This window comes from Anguilla rostrata, chromosome 7, assembly GCF_018555375.3.
Source record: "Anguilla rostrata isolate EN2019 chromosome 7, ASM1855537v3, whole genome shotgun sequence".
NCBI lineage: Eukaryota > Metazoa > Chordata > Actinopteri > Anguilliformes > Anguillidae > Anguilla > Anguilla rostrata.
Genome location: NC_057939.1, coordinates 31691601 through 31707959, shown reverse-complemented (window position 1 = coordinate 31707959; position 16359 = coordinate 31691601). Strand labels below are relative to the sequence as shown.

Below are 16359 nucleotides of genomic sequence, written 5' to 3'. Positions count from 1 at the left end.
TTGGTCGCATATGCTCCCGAAATTTAATCTGTGCGACCTCAAAATATAATTGGGAGCATTTGTGCAAGTGCAAATAATTGTTCTGGTGCAACCTTTTTTTAAAATTTCTTTTTCCAGTCGAACGTCTCTTTCTCTGTACATTCGCTAGTTAGTACACTCAGTATGTGCCTTGTGAGCTGACAGTGGCCCTTCTAACCAATCGTGAGCTTGACATTCTTACCTTTAATGCTGATTTTAAATTGGTTAATATTAGCCTTCAATCACTCCCTTTCGCTGCACTGCACTGTCACGCGACACAGAGAGCTAATGCGTTAACTAATGTTACCTGAAGACAAAAGTTTATGTTCAATTTATTAGCGTTATCGAAAACTGAAAAGTTGAAGCGAACGATTACGGCATTTTTTTAGAAACGTTAACGTAGTGTTTTGTGTAGCGACCCGGTTGAAACAGCTAATTTCTTCGATGCAGTTTACTGGCGGTTGATTAAATTAGCGGTATTAATGTGACGAGAAGCGCTTTGTCGTTTGAATGCATAACACGCAATTCTTTGAAGAGTCGACACATTTTAAGCATGACAGTTTAACTGTTACTTGTAAACCGTACTGTTATATTGTCGTTTTTTATCAATAAAAAATCTATTGCATATATTGTTGGTGCTTCTTACATTTTGGTGGGTGCTCCTAACTTTTTGAAGTTGGGAGCACCAGTGCTACCAAGTAAAAAAGTTAATTTCGAGCCCTGCTAACCTCTTCAAGCTTAGTAAAAGGAGACTCAGAGGTGATTTGATTGAGGCTTTTAAATTCATAAAGTGGATCAACAAAGTGAACTACAAGAGATTCTTCAAGTTGAGACCTGTTTGTAGAACAAGGAGACATAAGTGGAAATTAACAAAACGTAGATACCATACAGGAATTTTTGCACACAGAGAGTAGTCAATGTGTGGAATAGCCTACCAGGTCACGTAGTAGAGGCAGAAACTCTGCCTCTTGTAAAGACTAGGCCTGATACAGTGTTAGATACGATCTAGTCTGTAGGCAGTCAGAGCACTAATTTAGTCAGGAAAATGGCGAGCATTGTTGGGCTGATTAGCCTGTTCTCATCATTATATTATGTTATGTATGCTATGTTATGAAATGTAGTCATGGTTTTCAAATGTAAATCTGGTTTCATTGTCAGTCAATTTGATGTAGCATCTCAAGTCTCCACTTCATAACAAAAAAAAAGAAAATAATCTTGCATTCAGAAATGAAAAGTTATTCAACAGAGGTGAAAGGGAGTGTTTTATGATGCTAATTGTGTCATCTAGGTTGAAGGAGTTAAACTAACATTAACATTTGATTAGTAAATGGACAGTGTATAGACTAAAGTTAGCTTGCTAGCTTGCTTTCTGGCTAGCTGATTTGAAACATTCTATCCGAAACAAATGCTGCTATTTAACATAGTCTTATTCCTTTACTTTATGCTCTTAATGCCCCGTGGATTAGTGACTTTGCAATTCATTATGGAAAACATGAATTGTACAGGTACAACCCTGGGCTGCCATCCCTCCCTGGGTCCACACAAACATGAAATACTGTAGCTAGCTACTCTGCTGCTGCAGTACTCTCATTCTGAAGTAAACATTTCACTGGCTTTTCTTTGTAGCAGCTTTTTAGAAAAACCCTGTATATACACATTATATTGCAAACTAATGAAACACAACAACTTCTTTATCAATAGTCTTAATAATAGTGAACAAGTGCCTGTGTCATCACTCACATAAAGCTCACTCACACTTATGTGTGCACAGGGGAGCTGAAAAGGAGTGCACTGATTTGTGCGAGCAGCGGACTGTTATCGGACATTGAGTGGTAAACAAATACATATTGATGAGGCTGGGCAAAATATTTGGGCTAGCCTCAAAACATTCGGGGCTTAAGCTCTGAAGGCCCAGGCCTAATGACACCACAGGGAAGGAATGCAGATGGTCCCACAAAATGGTTGAATTTGCAATAGCTGAATTTAGTGCTGCTATCTTATTTTCTTGAACTGAGCTGGTGTTAATAAAACTTTTGAGAAGTCACTCCTTTGTTCTGAGGTCATCTGACAGCTGCCTGATATCCTCCTTGAGATTCCCCATTTCATTGGCTTTGGCCAGTTGTTGTGTCTGCATTGGTTATTCATGCATGGATCTTGTGTACTCTTGTTGCTTGCAATGCCACTGAATGTCCTAATGGTGTCGCTAGTAGAAAAGCCAGTATAAAGACATGCGTAGTAGACGACAGAGGAAGTGGGGATGACCGGTGTAAATGCATATGGCTAGATAAACCCAAGTTCTGTTCTACGTTGTCGCTGTCATTCTTCTACCCATGTGCCTAAACAGAAAGCTTGTACCTCAACTACGAATGCTACAATAGTGTACAGACGACACTACACCAGTAAACAACAGTCTAGACATTACATTACATTACAGGCATTTAGCAGACGCTCTTATCCAGAGCGACTTACACAACTTTTTACATAGCACTTTACATTGTATCCATTTATACAGCTGGATATATACTGAAGCAATGCAGGTTAAGTACCTTGCTCAAGGGTACAACGGCAGTGTCCTTACTCGGGAATCGAACCTACGACCTTTCGGTTACAAGCGCAGTTCCTTACCCACTGTGCCACACTCCGACATCTAAGCTAGCCAGCAGCAGCTGGTTGGCTATGAATCTAGTTTTTAGGTGTTTCTGAGGTTTAATTCAGTTTTGTTTATTAAATGGTGAAAAATGCAAATAATCCATAAAAGTGTAATTAAAATTGACTAAAAACAGGAGGTAAAAACAGCAAACAAAAATGAGAATTGAAAACAAATCAAATGTGATTAAACGTGACTGAAACAAACTAAAATGATAAATGTGTAATTAAAATGTGACTGCAAAACAGAAGATAAAAACAGCACTAAAATGAATGTAAAAGGGGTCTAAAATATAAGTATTAATAGGACAAAAAATATAAAGATTAATAGAATAAATATAGATAAATGAGATAAATAAAATAAAAAAATATACAATGAGCCCCATAATGTTTTGGACAGAGACATACTTTTTATTGATTTGGCTCTGTACTCCACAAACATTTCATGTGTGGTTGTAGATGGCAATCCTTTCCTTACTGTCACTTGTCAATCAGCTGTGACCCAACTTTACATGGGCTGGCTCTTGATAGGCGGGTATGGTTGTCTACCCCTCATGACTGCATGGGCTCTCAATCCCTGTTCTAGTAGCTGTGCAGCCATATACTACTCCTGGCGGGGTCCCCCCAATACATACTACTGCCACTTTACCCACTGTCTGCTATACTGCGAATTCCCTAATTGCCGTTTCTACCCTCTTCCCCACGCTGCCGGCGGGGCTCTTGCCCCAACCCTCGAGAGTGCTTTGAGAGTCGTCTGGTATCCCCCACCTCTGTGGTCCAGTCCCTCTTTCGTCATTGCCTCCACCCTGCCCACATCTGTCGCCACCTGCTGTTCCCCATCACCCCCACCCCGGCCCCACCCATAATCTGAGCCACATCATAAACCTTATAAAACTGACTGACATGTTGGTCACCAGTCGGCACCCTGAGCTGACCAGAGGAGGATGGGTTTCCCCCTTGAGCCTGGTTCCTTCCAAGATTTCTTCCCATCTGCCACAGGGAGTTTTTCCTTGCCACTGTTGCCTTAGGCTCGCTCCTGTGGGGGTTTAGGCCAGGGTTGTCTATAAAGCACTATTGTGACAACTGCTGTAAAATACGTTATACAAATAATAAATTTGATTGAGTGTGGTTGAAGTTCACATTCTTAGCTTTTATTTAAGGGTATTTTTATACATTTTGGTTTCATCATGTAAAAATTACAGTGCTTTACAGCCACAGCCATTGTGATGACTATAAATCACAGCTGTGGCCATACCTGTGCATAGGGTCAGTGCTGCCCCCCGGGGGATATCACCCAAATTCTCTTCCTGGCATCACATGCCCCTCCTAGCTTCGAGCTCTGGGAGGAAGCATAAGGAGCCAGAAAGGTATACCTGACAGACTAAAACCACCCCCAGGTTTAATGGCACTGGTGGCCCAGGAAAATACATTTGATTAGCCATGACAGGTGCCTAGCCCACAATTGCAGTTGGTGAAGGACTGTTATGGCCCATGTTAACAAGCAGTAGTGAGGGACCCACTGCAGGACTGGTTTTTGCTGGTGAAAATAGAGCTTCTGGAGGGCCCACTGTGGCTGGCAGCAAGGGTTCCTCTAGAGGGCCCGCTGTGGTTGGTAGCAACGGCTCCTCTGAGGGCCTGTTGTGGTGAGGGCTCCTCTTCCAGAAGGCTTGTGCCCTCAGGCATGACTTCTGCTGCACATAGCCAAGGGACAGCTTCTGCCCAAGTCACTAGATAGGCCAGTAGACACAGAACCTCAGAAGACAAGACAGGACAGCAGGGCTGTAGCCTATGGCAGATCCTCTGGACCAGCTGGCAGAGCTGTGGATTCTGATGGGCCTTCTGAGCAGGGCTGCAGGGAGGCTGCTTCTGGTAGGCCCTCTGGTGCAGGGCAGTCCCCAGGGTGGTGAAGTTTCCCACAGCACTCACACCTTAAGGACCCATCCAGCTTGTACTAGGCTTCACCCTCCTATGACTCATCAAGGGCATTCCATTCCTAGCCCAGGAAGGTGTCCAGGTCTTCTGTGGGTCACCCATCCAGGTCCATTCTGTGGCTGGGGTAGGCTTCAGCGACCAAGCAGAGGAGGTCCTCCAGGTATTCCAGAGGGCAGGCCTCTATGTCCTCCCACATAAAGGGCCCAGTAAATGGCTGGCTGGGAGTAAGGCTAGCCACCTGATAAATCTTCTGCTTGTGGTGCCTCTTACCCAGCATGATTTTTTTCTTCTTTTTTTATCAAACTTTTTAAAAATTCTGAAATAATAAATTACAAAAAGAAAAATCTGTCCACCATGAGGTGCTATGCATGCATTCTCCTCCACTGTGATGCAGGGCTGGAGGGTGGCCACAGTCATAAGTTTGTTTACATTTGTTTCGGTTTTTGTTTGATTTTTATTCCCGTCTAGCCCTTCTGGTTAGTTTGCTGATTAGATCTTGTGTATGACCACTGACTTGTTTCCTTCAACTGATTCTTGTCTTAGTCCTTCTAGTTTGTTTTCCCCATGATTTTGTGTGTCTGACTATGCGCTCTCTTATTAGATTCTGATTCTTGCCTAGCCCCTTTGCTTTGTTTGCTGATGGGATTTCATGTTTGACCATTTGCTCATTCTTGACCTGGACTCTTGTGTTGGCCTCTGCTTCCATATAGTGTTTCACTTAGTTAGTGTGTTCCCAGCTGGACTACCAATCCTTCCATAGGGACACAACTTCTTTTTTTCTTTGTTATTTTTGAAGGTACTCTGGGTGGCGTTTGAACTCTCAGTTGGATGTATGCCATTCAGACTTTTATCGGACTAATTGTCTGATGCTCAGCATTCAAAGCCACCCCATGCCCAGTACCCTTCGAAGACTAGCCAGTTAACAGTTAACACATTTTCAGGGTATTCCAGTAAAAAGTAGAAAACAAGGCAACTCTGTCTAATTCCTCTTTTTAGATTAAATCTAGGAGACGTACCACATTTTAGCTTGACTGATCTCATTACAAAAGAAGTTTCCAGAACCAAATTTAGTTAGAGATCAAAAAATAAAATTGTGCTTAGTGCCAAAGGCTTTGTAAAAGTCTAAGAACAAAATTAAATTATTTTCTATAATCAAATCAGAATAATCAAGAATATCTAACACCAATCTTGTATTATTCGAAATGTGTCTATTTTTCATAAAAAATTTTAAAAGCTCCCAGTATGAAGTATTTTTCTAATTAGCATTTTGTAAAAATTAATAAGATGAGTGACCTTTGCTTTAATAGTTTCAGTTTTTAATAACAAATTGTTTCCAGTTTCCAGTAAGACGATTTGGCATCATTATGACAAGTAGAAAATTGGATATTAATGTAAATGTGGTCGGTTAGTGGAGTGGGAAGAATATTTTTTTAAATGTCAGCGACATTAATATTTTTATATATAAGCCATAAGTCAATTATGGACTGTCTGGAAAAATCTTTGTTACATGAAGTATAAAGTTTATTATAAAAACTTGTGCTTCCAAATGTCATTAACATTGAACTTCTTGGAATTCAAGTGTGTACATCTGTTTGTTAGTATGCGGGCTATGTTATCTGGAGTAATATTAAAGTCGCCTCCCAAAAGTAGAATGGCAGAAGGTACTTATTAAACCAAAATAAAATTCTTTCTCCAACCCTATCAAATAAAATATGATTTCCATATGGGGTATTATATCCCTTAATGCTGGCAAAAATGGTGATGATATTATTGATAGAGATACTGAAGGTCTGTGAAGAGGATGTGTATCAGCTCTTTCAGAGACAGAAGATCAGAAAGGCACCAGGCCCAGACAGCGTGTCACCCTCCTGTCTGAAAGTCTGCGCTGACCAGCTGGCCCCTGTCTTCACACGGATCTTCAACAGAGCTGTGTGAAGTCCCCTCCTGCTTCAAACACTCCACTATCATCCCGGTCCCCAAGAAACCCTCCATCACTGGACTGAATGACTACAGGTCTGTTGCCCTGACGTCTGTGGTCATGAAGTCCTTCAAGAGACTGATGTTGACCCACCTGAAGGACATCACAGGCCCCCTGCTGGACCCCCTGCAGTTTGCCTATCGGGCAAACAGGTCAGTAGATGATGCAGTCAACATGGGACTGCACCACATCCTGCAACACCTCGACTCACCAGGGACATACGCACGGATCCTGTTTGTGGACCTCAGCTCGGCATTCAACACCATCATCCCAGAACTCCTCCTCACCAAACTCACCCAGCTCACTGTCCCTGCCTCCACCTTCCAGTGGATCACAAACTTCCTGACAGACTGGAAGCAGCAGGTGAGGCTGGGAAAAATCACATCCAGCACCCAAACAGTCAGCACTGGCGCCCCTCAGGGATGTGTGCTCTCCCCGCTTCTGTTCTCCCTCTACACTAACGACTGCACCTCAGGAGACCCATCTGTTCAACTCCTGAAATTTGCAGATGACACAACAGTCATCGGCCTCATCTGAGATGGAGAAGAGTCAGCATACAGACGGGAGGCTGAACAGCTGGCCCTGTGGTGCGGTCACAGCAACCTGGAGCTGAACGCGCTCAAAACTGTGGAGATGTCAGTGGACTTCAGGAGGAGCCCCCCATTGCTGCCCCCTTCACCATACTCAACAGCACTGTGTCGGCTGTGGAATCCTTCAGGTTTCTGGGATCTACAATCTCCCAGGACCTGAAGTGGGAGTCCAACATCAACACAATCATCAAAAAGGCCCAGCAGAGGATGTACTTACTGCGCCAGCTCAGGAAATACAACCTGCCTCAGGAGCTGCTGATCTAGTTTTACACTGCAGTCATTGAGTCTGTTCTCTGCACATCCATAACTGTCTGGTTTGGACCGGCCACTGAACAGGACAGGATCCTGTCACCATCCATCGTAACAACTTATGCTTTTCAGGGACTGCAAACCTTATCCAGATATCATACATACCAAATTAGGTGTTTATTGGATGTGAGGCCACATGTGCAATAATGATTTGAATATTGCAATTTTAAAGTGGTGCTGTAGCACCACCTTGGGTAGTAGGTGCACAAAATGTGACATGCATGATCTACATTGGATCCTTTGCAAGTTACACAATTTTAAAAGTGGCTGGATTTAAATGAGGTGTGGTCAAATATCTTTTGTACAGTTTTTGCATATTCATATTGATTATCTTGAAGAAATTTGCATTGAGGTGGACATATTATTTAGAACTGTTTAAGGGAATCTTTCTGAAGGTTCCGGTAAAATTTCATACATGACATATGGCCTCAACATTTGTCATTGTTGCAATTTAATTTTCATTCCATATTCATTTTCTATGGGAATGTCTTCCCAAAAACTTTAAATATTTGGAAAACTATTTGGAATTTTTAAAAACTTTGAACAAGCACACTGCTCTGAACCAAGCTGAATATTATGAAGTTGGAATTGCATATCTAGCTTTAAAGTTTTAGGAGTAGAATACATAAATTTAGGCAGAAAGAAAATAAGAATAAGAAGAATAATAAGTATGGAAGAGAACAGCCAAATAATAAGTGTGAAGAAATCACACTAATTATTTGAAAACAGCAACATTGAAGTGGTGCTATAGCACCACCTAGGGTGATACAAATTTGATGTGACCTATGGGTCCCTCTTCAATTAGTACGTTGCAAAAATTTTGAATTGAGGCTGGATTCAAAGAAGGTGTGGTCAAAGTATCTTTTGAACAGTTAATGAATTTTCATATTTAATTATCTTTATGAATGTTGGACTGGGGGGTCAAGCTTCCCAGGACTTATTGGAGGGACACATTAAGGGTTCCTGTCAAATTTTATATAATTTGACCCAGTGGAGCCTATGCAAATGAGTATTTTGTAAAAACATGCCCCCTACAGGACATATTCCATTATTACACTGCAAGTTTATGCATGCTTGTCCACAATACAGATTTCTATCATCCTCTGAATTATTGTTGCAATTAACATACATTTCTGGGCAGTCATTTTGTGGCCATCTTTGTATGTTTAAAACTTTCCTTTGCAATTTAATGTCCCAACGTGCAATAAATTACACATGCCGAATGTGGTGAGAATCAGGCAAACATTGTAGGAGATGGTTTGTTTTTCCAAAAATTCTAAATGGTGGAAAATCCAATATAGTGGATTTTATGGGTTCTATGATGTTATTTGTTTAGAATGAGAAGGTCGACACATGGACAAATACGACATCGCTGTCATTGCTGGTAAATGTTTTGACTTGAATATCTAAATTACATTTCAGCAATTTAATTATATTTGACACCTTTTAATTTTTCATGAAGATGCTTTACATGAAATAGAAATATTAGGTCTCCCAATTTTTCCCTACTGATGCCTGACTTACAATTGTGCTCCATTTTCTTTCCAGGCCTGCCTTATAATGAAGAACAGATCCACAAATTTGACAAGTAGGTTGCATACAGTATATGCCAGATCATATGTTCTGTATTATTGTCTTGTCCGTGTTTCGGCAATGTTATTTGAAACATTCCTTTACACTGACATTATTTGACCACTCACTGTTATGTGTGTTGCAGACAGAAGCTGGTACTCCACGCCACAAAAGCTCGCACCCTGTTCACAGATGAGTGCGGCATGAAGCACCGCCTCTTCATTTCTAAAACTGAAGAGTGGATGAGGTGAGCACTGAACAATACATTTTCTTGAAAATGAGCCAAGATCAGCTACACTCACCAAGATATCTTACTTACCTGAAGCTGTGCTGTAGAGGTTCAAAGAGCCATACATTAAAGGAACTGTAATAATCTTCACTAATGGCAGTCCTAAACATTCTTGAGCTGGTAAGTGAGAAAATGTGCAATTTTATGGTAATGAATTCCAACTAAATTTGAATCAGTTATCACCTATTTATAAAAACATAAACTTAAATGTAACATTTATAAGGCTGTTTATTATTGTGTTCCACTGTATTTAGGCAGAACCAAGATAAGCTACAATTTTAAGTGTAATGCCTGTATGGATATTCTACATATTGGCATTTTCAGCCATTATCATGTAAATATTTAAGAGTAGCTGTACGGCTTTACAATCCATGTAAATAGTTTTTATTTTTTAATCCATATTAAGCTATTCTAAGTTAAAGTAATCCATCATGAACATTGGTTTAGCAAAGACCAAGACTTCCGTGATTGTCTGACAAAGATTTAATTTGAACTGGTATGAAATAAAATGAATGCGTGAACATCAAAAACATGCGTATCAATTGCAATTCAGTTCAGATTTTCTGGATGTAACCTGTGTGTCGGTCCTCAGGTCTTTGTAGATGAGGAGACAAGGCTTTTTTTTTTCTTTTTTTTTTTTTGCTCGATGTCAGTCTCCTTGCAAAATGCTGATTTGACAACATATAACATTCTTTCGTCTTTTGGTGCTCTGTAATAACAATACCTGAGAAGGAAGAATTTAATTTGCGCTGGCCAGTGAAGTCGCATTAAAATTTCACATTGTAAGGGAAGTGTTTGTGAAAGTTAATCAGATAACTTACTACAATGAAAGTATTTTTCTGAAAATATGGGAAAGCATAACTAAAATGGCACTGTCCACTAAATTGTCCAGCAGTAAGAAAATGTAAATGTTACTGCTCATTTTGCACATGCTTGGTGTTTCAGAGTGTGAAGTGTGCAGTGTGCAGGGCCATGTGCAGCGTCGTGACAAATTTTCCCCTTCCTTATTTCCTCTTTTATTGCACATTTGTGGTTTCAGATCTTAAGAGAAAACACAAAGTTAGACAAAGGGAATCCGAATCAACACAAAACACTCATATCACCCATGTGAAAAAGCTTTATAATTGGTTGCATCATCATTAGGTGCAATAACTGCAACCATACACTTCCTATAATTTGATATCAGCTGTGGAGGAATTTTAGCCCACTTGTCTTTGCAGAACTGCTTTAATGACAAATTGGTTGGTATTTGAGCATGCACTACTTGGTTCAGGTCCTGCCGCAGCATCTCTATTGGGTTGAAGTCAGTGCTTTGATTAGGCCACTCCAAAACTCTAATTTTGTTTCTTTTCTGTCATTCAGATGTGGATTTGTTTTTATGTTTTGGATCATTGTCTTGCTGCATAACCCAATTATTCCCAGAACCTTAGAAATGGCTTTGTAACCCTTTCCAGACTGAGATATTTCAACAACTCTTTTTTTCTCTGGAATTTCCTTTGATCATAGTGTGCTTGGGGAAATTCTGTGGTACTTCCCTCTGATGATAATTTTCAATATGTGTGAGGTTAAGATTCAACACAGCGAGCTGCAATCAAGCCTGGTTTTGTTCAATCAGCTGAATTTAATTATCAATTACATTTGTTTGATTGAGTAACTAAGGGGATACATATGTGAGGAAAGTAACCACCGGAATCCTGTGACTGTTGTGCACATTTGCCTCACAATGTTTGAACTTTGAAGAGAAAAACCACAGGCTTTAAAGGATCCAATTAATAATGGTCATCCTAAATTAATATTTGCGCATTTCAGACATTTCTGCAGTGTTTTAGTAGCGGAACTAAAATTTTGTTCACATGAAGACTTTGTTTGACCCCATGTTAGCAGAAGGTAGATCTTGACCTCATTAGTCCAGTTGCTGTTTTTACAGCCTTTTCGTCCTGTCATCTGTACACATATATCAGTTAAATTTGGTTAATTGGTTGATTGAGTAACTAAGGGGACAATTAATTTTACATGAATGATATGGGTGTTTGATAACTTTTTTCATTCAATAAATTAAATAATAATTTAAAAAATGTGTTTTGTGTTTAACTCAGGTTCCCTTTGTTTAATATTACATTTTTTCTAAAGATCTGAAACCATCCAGTGTGACAAATATGTAATAATGGAGGAAATCAAGAGGGGGCAAATACTTTCTCACAACACTGCATGGTCTTAAAATTTGCAATAAATGTGTTTGTCAACCACCCCCTTAAACCATGATCCATTCCGATAGCACACATCCCTCCCCCCACCCTTTTGCAAAAGAGACAGCCAATGAGACAGAGTCAGTGGACTGAATAACTTTGCACAGTTTTTGAGCATTTCAGTTTGAATAAAATTGTAGTGAACTTATCTGGGCTTGGTATTGTTGATTTTTATGAGCTACCTTGAAGCTACAGTCCTCTGGCCTATTTGGCAACATAATAGCATACATAGTCAGAAGTAATATACGTATGTAAATGTTGGATTTTGAAAAACTTTATATCCATAATAAATATCTAACTATTAGTACTCTGACAAGTCAAATATGGTATCAAGAAGTCATAAAATGTGAGTCTGGAAAAGTCTGGAATTTTTCATGGGAAATATGAAGGAACGCTGAATAGGGGATGTGCCAATAAAAAAACATTGGCCACTGAGAAAGTTTGGTTTTGAACAATGTGTTTGTGTTTTGCCAACTCAGTCCACATTTTAATACTGGTGCACTGTGTTATCTTGCTGTTGAACATACAGATGTGACAAGTGATCACAAAATACCTTTTGATGGATGTTGTAGGAGAGACCATCACACTTGTTAAATAGTTAGATGGTTGAATTGTTAAAATGTTAGATATGTGTGCCCATTATAACATGTGCCCTACTTTTCAAAAATGCTTATTTTGTCCCTCCCATTGTTGGTGTTTGTTTTCAAAAGTCACCTTTCATCATGCACCGACAGACACAATGTGGTTTTTAGGTAGGCAGTTGCAGTGGTTGTAGGAAGATTCAGTTGTTTACAGGTGTAGGAAAGGCCACGATCGGTCTGAGACACTGTCAATAAGTCAGCCCTGCAAGGTTTATGCTGCAAAGAAAGTAAACCTTTAGCAAATGAATGATTAACCAGTTCGTGCAATGCCCCTAGTGGTTGGCATGCCGGCATGCCTAGATTGCTCTATTCAGACATTCTGTGCTCTTGCAACCAAATTATGAGTTGAAAACTCAAACTCTGTTGTAGCTTTATTAGTAAACGTTTCAGCACAACTATACAGAAGACAGAGTTTCTAAGTGCCACCATTGTCGTGCTGGTCGTCTGTTTTCCAAGCACCTGCTCCCTGCAGTCTTATCTGCAACTACACCCCCCACGCATGACACGCTGGACAATAGTGTCTATCTGGGCGTAAATGAAAATATTCTTTTACCACTAAAAATTAGTATTCTGCCGTAGCAACAAGATAAAGCCAACAATAGCCGAAGGTACGCCATTACAGCTGTGAAAAATGCTGCTCACTGAACTGAAATAAATAAGAGGAATTTTTCAAAAATTATACCATGTCATTCTACTGTCAATATCTATGACTAAATATGGAACAAGTATACAACCTTACCATTGGTTTTACCAGTCCCTTTCATATATTGTCTTGGATAATCCGTTTGCGAAATATACGCTCATTTGTGGTGCCTGGGTACTTTCCAAAATAACTTTGTGTAATACCACACGTGTTGTTTACAGTGTTGTTGTCCTTTGTAGTACAATCTGACTTGATCGAAAATTAATTGACCCAATAGGTGACAGAATAAGCTTTCTAACAATGTATAATATGTCTAATTTGACTTTTGGAATAGCGTTTTATAGCTCAGCGTACCTGAAAGTTTTGTCTCATTATAGCTGCATTACACATTCAGTCTGTGGTAGCAATAAAAGACACTGCACATGGTGAAATTTTATCGATGACTTTAGTCATTTCTTGGAATATTATTATTCATATGTTTGCAGATAGACCTAGCTGATATACTGTCCTGTTTTCTGGACTAAGTTAGAACTGGGGAACAATGCCATTGATTCTGTCTCTGTCTCTATCTACTGATCACAGATAAGATTTAATTGTCCAAATGTAAGCGTTACTGCTGACAATATTTTGGTTATACACGTTATTTTTGAAATTGAGTGTCTTTAAATAGGTTAGTGTTATTTTATAATGAGGATATTTCACACTGTAACCTAAGCGTTCGTTGGTTTGCTAAGCAGTGTTTGTTTTTAATGCACCGGATGTGACCTAATCTGCAAAATTGCCAAAACGTGGTGGACGGTTGAATATATGTCGTCCCGTCCCCATACAAGAAAACATCACATACGGTAGAGTGCAGAAAAACAAACAAAAGTTAATGATTACACATTTAAGTACTGTACAACATTGTATGATAATGTTTTAGCATTCTTTTTAAAAAATGTGATATCAGTGTTTCATCTTAAACCTTCATAAGGGGCACATGTATATGCTCTATAATGGACAAAAAGCATTTTTTTGTTGTTGTTGTTTTCTGGAGAGATTTTGGATTTGTTTCAGGACCCCTAAATATTTTATACCACTTTACTGATGGAAAGCTTATAATTTCCACTTGAAAATGATGTAACGGCGAGTTTCTTGAGTCAAAACAGTTGATTTGTAGTGAAATACATTATTATGTTGTGATTTCCAGTAGAGCCCGACCGATATATCGTCCTTTATTTATCGGCCATCAGCCATCGTAGCAAGCTAACCAGACAGTAAAAACGCAGATAAAACACTTCTAACGTGGATCATTTTAAGCCATGTTATCTAGCTTTGTCGTGATAACATGAGAGAAGGATTGCTGTTGGAGAAGTGAATCAACCAACAGTTAGCGCGGGTGACCTGCACGAAAGCGCATTGTAGTTTTTTTCACATATTTCATCCAGTCAATTTAATTTCATCTAATGTTACACTTGATTCACTCTTTGGCTCCGCTAGATGTCTTACTCTTTGAGATCATGTAGTAGAAATAAAATAATATAATTCATTTAACTTACTGAGAATATATAATAAGAAATAATGAGGCTGTGTCAATAGCTAATGTGTTATTGCGAGCGAGTGTGTCATCTAGTCACGCGTCAGAGTGCATTGTAGTTATTTTCACCACCGAATTCTTACGGACAGGGAAGCTTGCTAGATAGTCTTACTCTTTGAGATCACGTAGTAGGAATACAATAAGAAAATATAATTAATGTACTGAGAATAGATACTAAGAAATAATAACAAATTAATAACAGGAACAACAATAATAATAATATTCATAAAAATACATGTTTGAAACTGGAAAACGGACTTTTTTAAATTAATTTTTTATAGATGGCTGGAAAAGAAAGGAGTAAAAGCAAGGTGTGGAGTTATTTTGATTTCACACACTTAAAGATGGTGTTAATATATATATTTAATTTAATATCATCTTTTACTTTCTTTTATCTAAAAAGTTCTTTGTGTGTTTATTTCTGTTTTTATTTGTTTGCTTATAAGTTAAATGTTCTTAAATATAGAAACTTTAATAAAACATACGTTTTTCAAATTGATTTGAAAATGTTGCACTTTTTGACAAAATATCGGTCAAAACATCGGTGGGCTAGGACTCTCCAAAATCAGGATCGGCATCGGACCCAAAAATCTGGCATCGGTCGGGCTCGAATTTCCAGCAATGCACAATTTAGATTTAATTTGGATAGATTTGGAGACCCTGGGTACACTGTTACTTTTTGCTTGATATATCTTTAGTAGTTCTGCACCGTTAGATTTTATGCACTTGTGGTCAAGGAGTTTTTGATCCAGGAAATGTATAGTTTAACCTGTTGTATATATGCAATATCTCAGAATTTCATTGCAAACTAAAAAAGAGGAAATTCATTTTTGAATTTTTGCTGAGACAATTGCATTTTTGGCACTTTATTTCTTCCTAAATTATGAATATTAATTAATCTAAGTTAGTATTGTAAGTGGTACAAATGTCTTGTTTCATTTAAGCAATTTTTCAAGTCTCTGTAATGCTTACATCTGGAGTTATAAAGCTTTAAATAGGGTACCCCCTAAATGGGCAAGGATTGGCCAGATTTGGCATGTGCACAAAGGGGTTAACACTGCAGTCCACCAATCCCTACTTAGAGACAGTTGCTATATGCTACTTCCTCCGACATCTAGCTCCAATATTGTCTGCAACAGTATTGGTGGTAGCGGAAAAGACTTTAGCTACAAATGACAAAGCTTCTGTAGGGGATTAAAAGTTGCTGTTGGGGAACTTGGTGTTATCCTGAATGTTTTGAGGGCTTGACTAAATGAAGTGTCAATCAAGCCAGACTGTACTAAAAAGGGAAACAATGCCGTAAACAACAGGTGTGGTATTACGCACAGCTATTTTTCAAGGTACCCAGGCGTCACAAATGCACGTATATTTCATAAACAGATTGTCCAAGACAATATATGACCACACAGTCTCAAAAGGGACATCTGTACTTGTAAAACCAATGGTAAGGTTGTATATTTATTCAATATTTATTCCCAGATATTGACTGTAGAATGACATGGTACCCATTCTTCTTATTGTAAAACTTGACTGCGCTCCCTTTTGTTACGTCACTTCCGGGTTTTTTTTGTTTTTTTAAGATGCGGAAGTAAAATTCTCTCACAAAAACAACTCCAGAAGTCACGGTAGTGTATATATAAGTATATTTTTATTTTATTCTAGTTCCTACATCATTTTCCTACACATTGATTCACTGGGGTCTCCAACCTGCAATATACTCTTTAATAACGACGTTCTTGGAGAATCAATGGGGGAAAATTGCCCAACATGGTAACCCTGCTCTGTACTGGAGCGCTGATTGGATGGTTGAAAATGCCTTGAACGATTGGCTTTCCATACCGGATGCGTAAAAACAGTGCCAAAAGTCTGTCTGTAACTTTCTTCTTGTAAACTGGGCGTTGCATGTAGAGGGAGTGTCG

At 39.0% G+C, this 16359-nt stretch overlaps 1 protein-coding gene across 5 annotated transcripts in view; it reads left to right on the top strand.

The window, feature by feature from the left end:
* Positions 1–16359, top strand: part of tbk1 (TANK-binding kinase 1) — a 251835-nt gene that overhangs the window by 188967 nt on the left and 46509 nt on the right. For all 5 annotated transcript variants that reach the window (XM_064341969.1, XM_064341968.1, XM_064341971.1 and 2 more), the window contains 2 exons: positions 9022–9061; positions 9191–9292. In XM_064341969.1, the coding sequence (XP_064198039.1) occupies positions 9022–9061; positions 9191–9292 (142 nt within the window). The remainder of the gene's footprint in view (positions 1–9021; positions 9062–9190; positions 9293–16359) is intronic.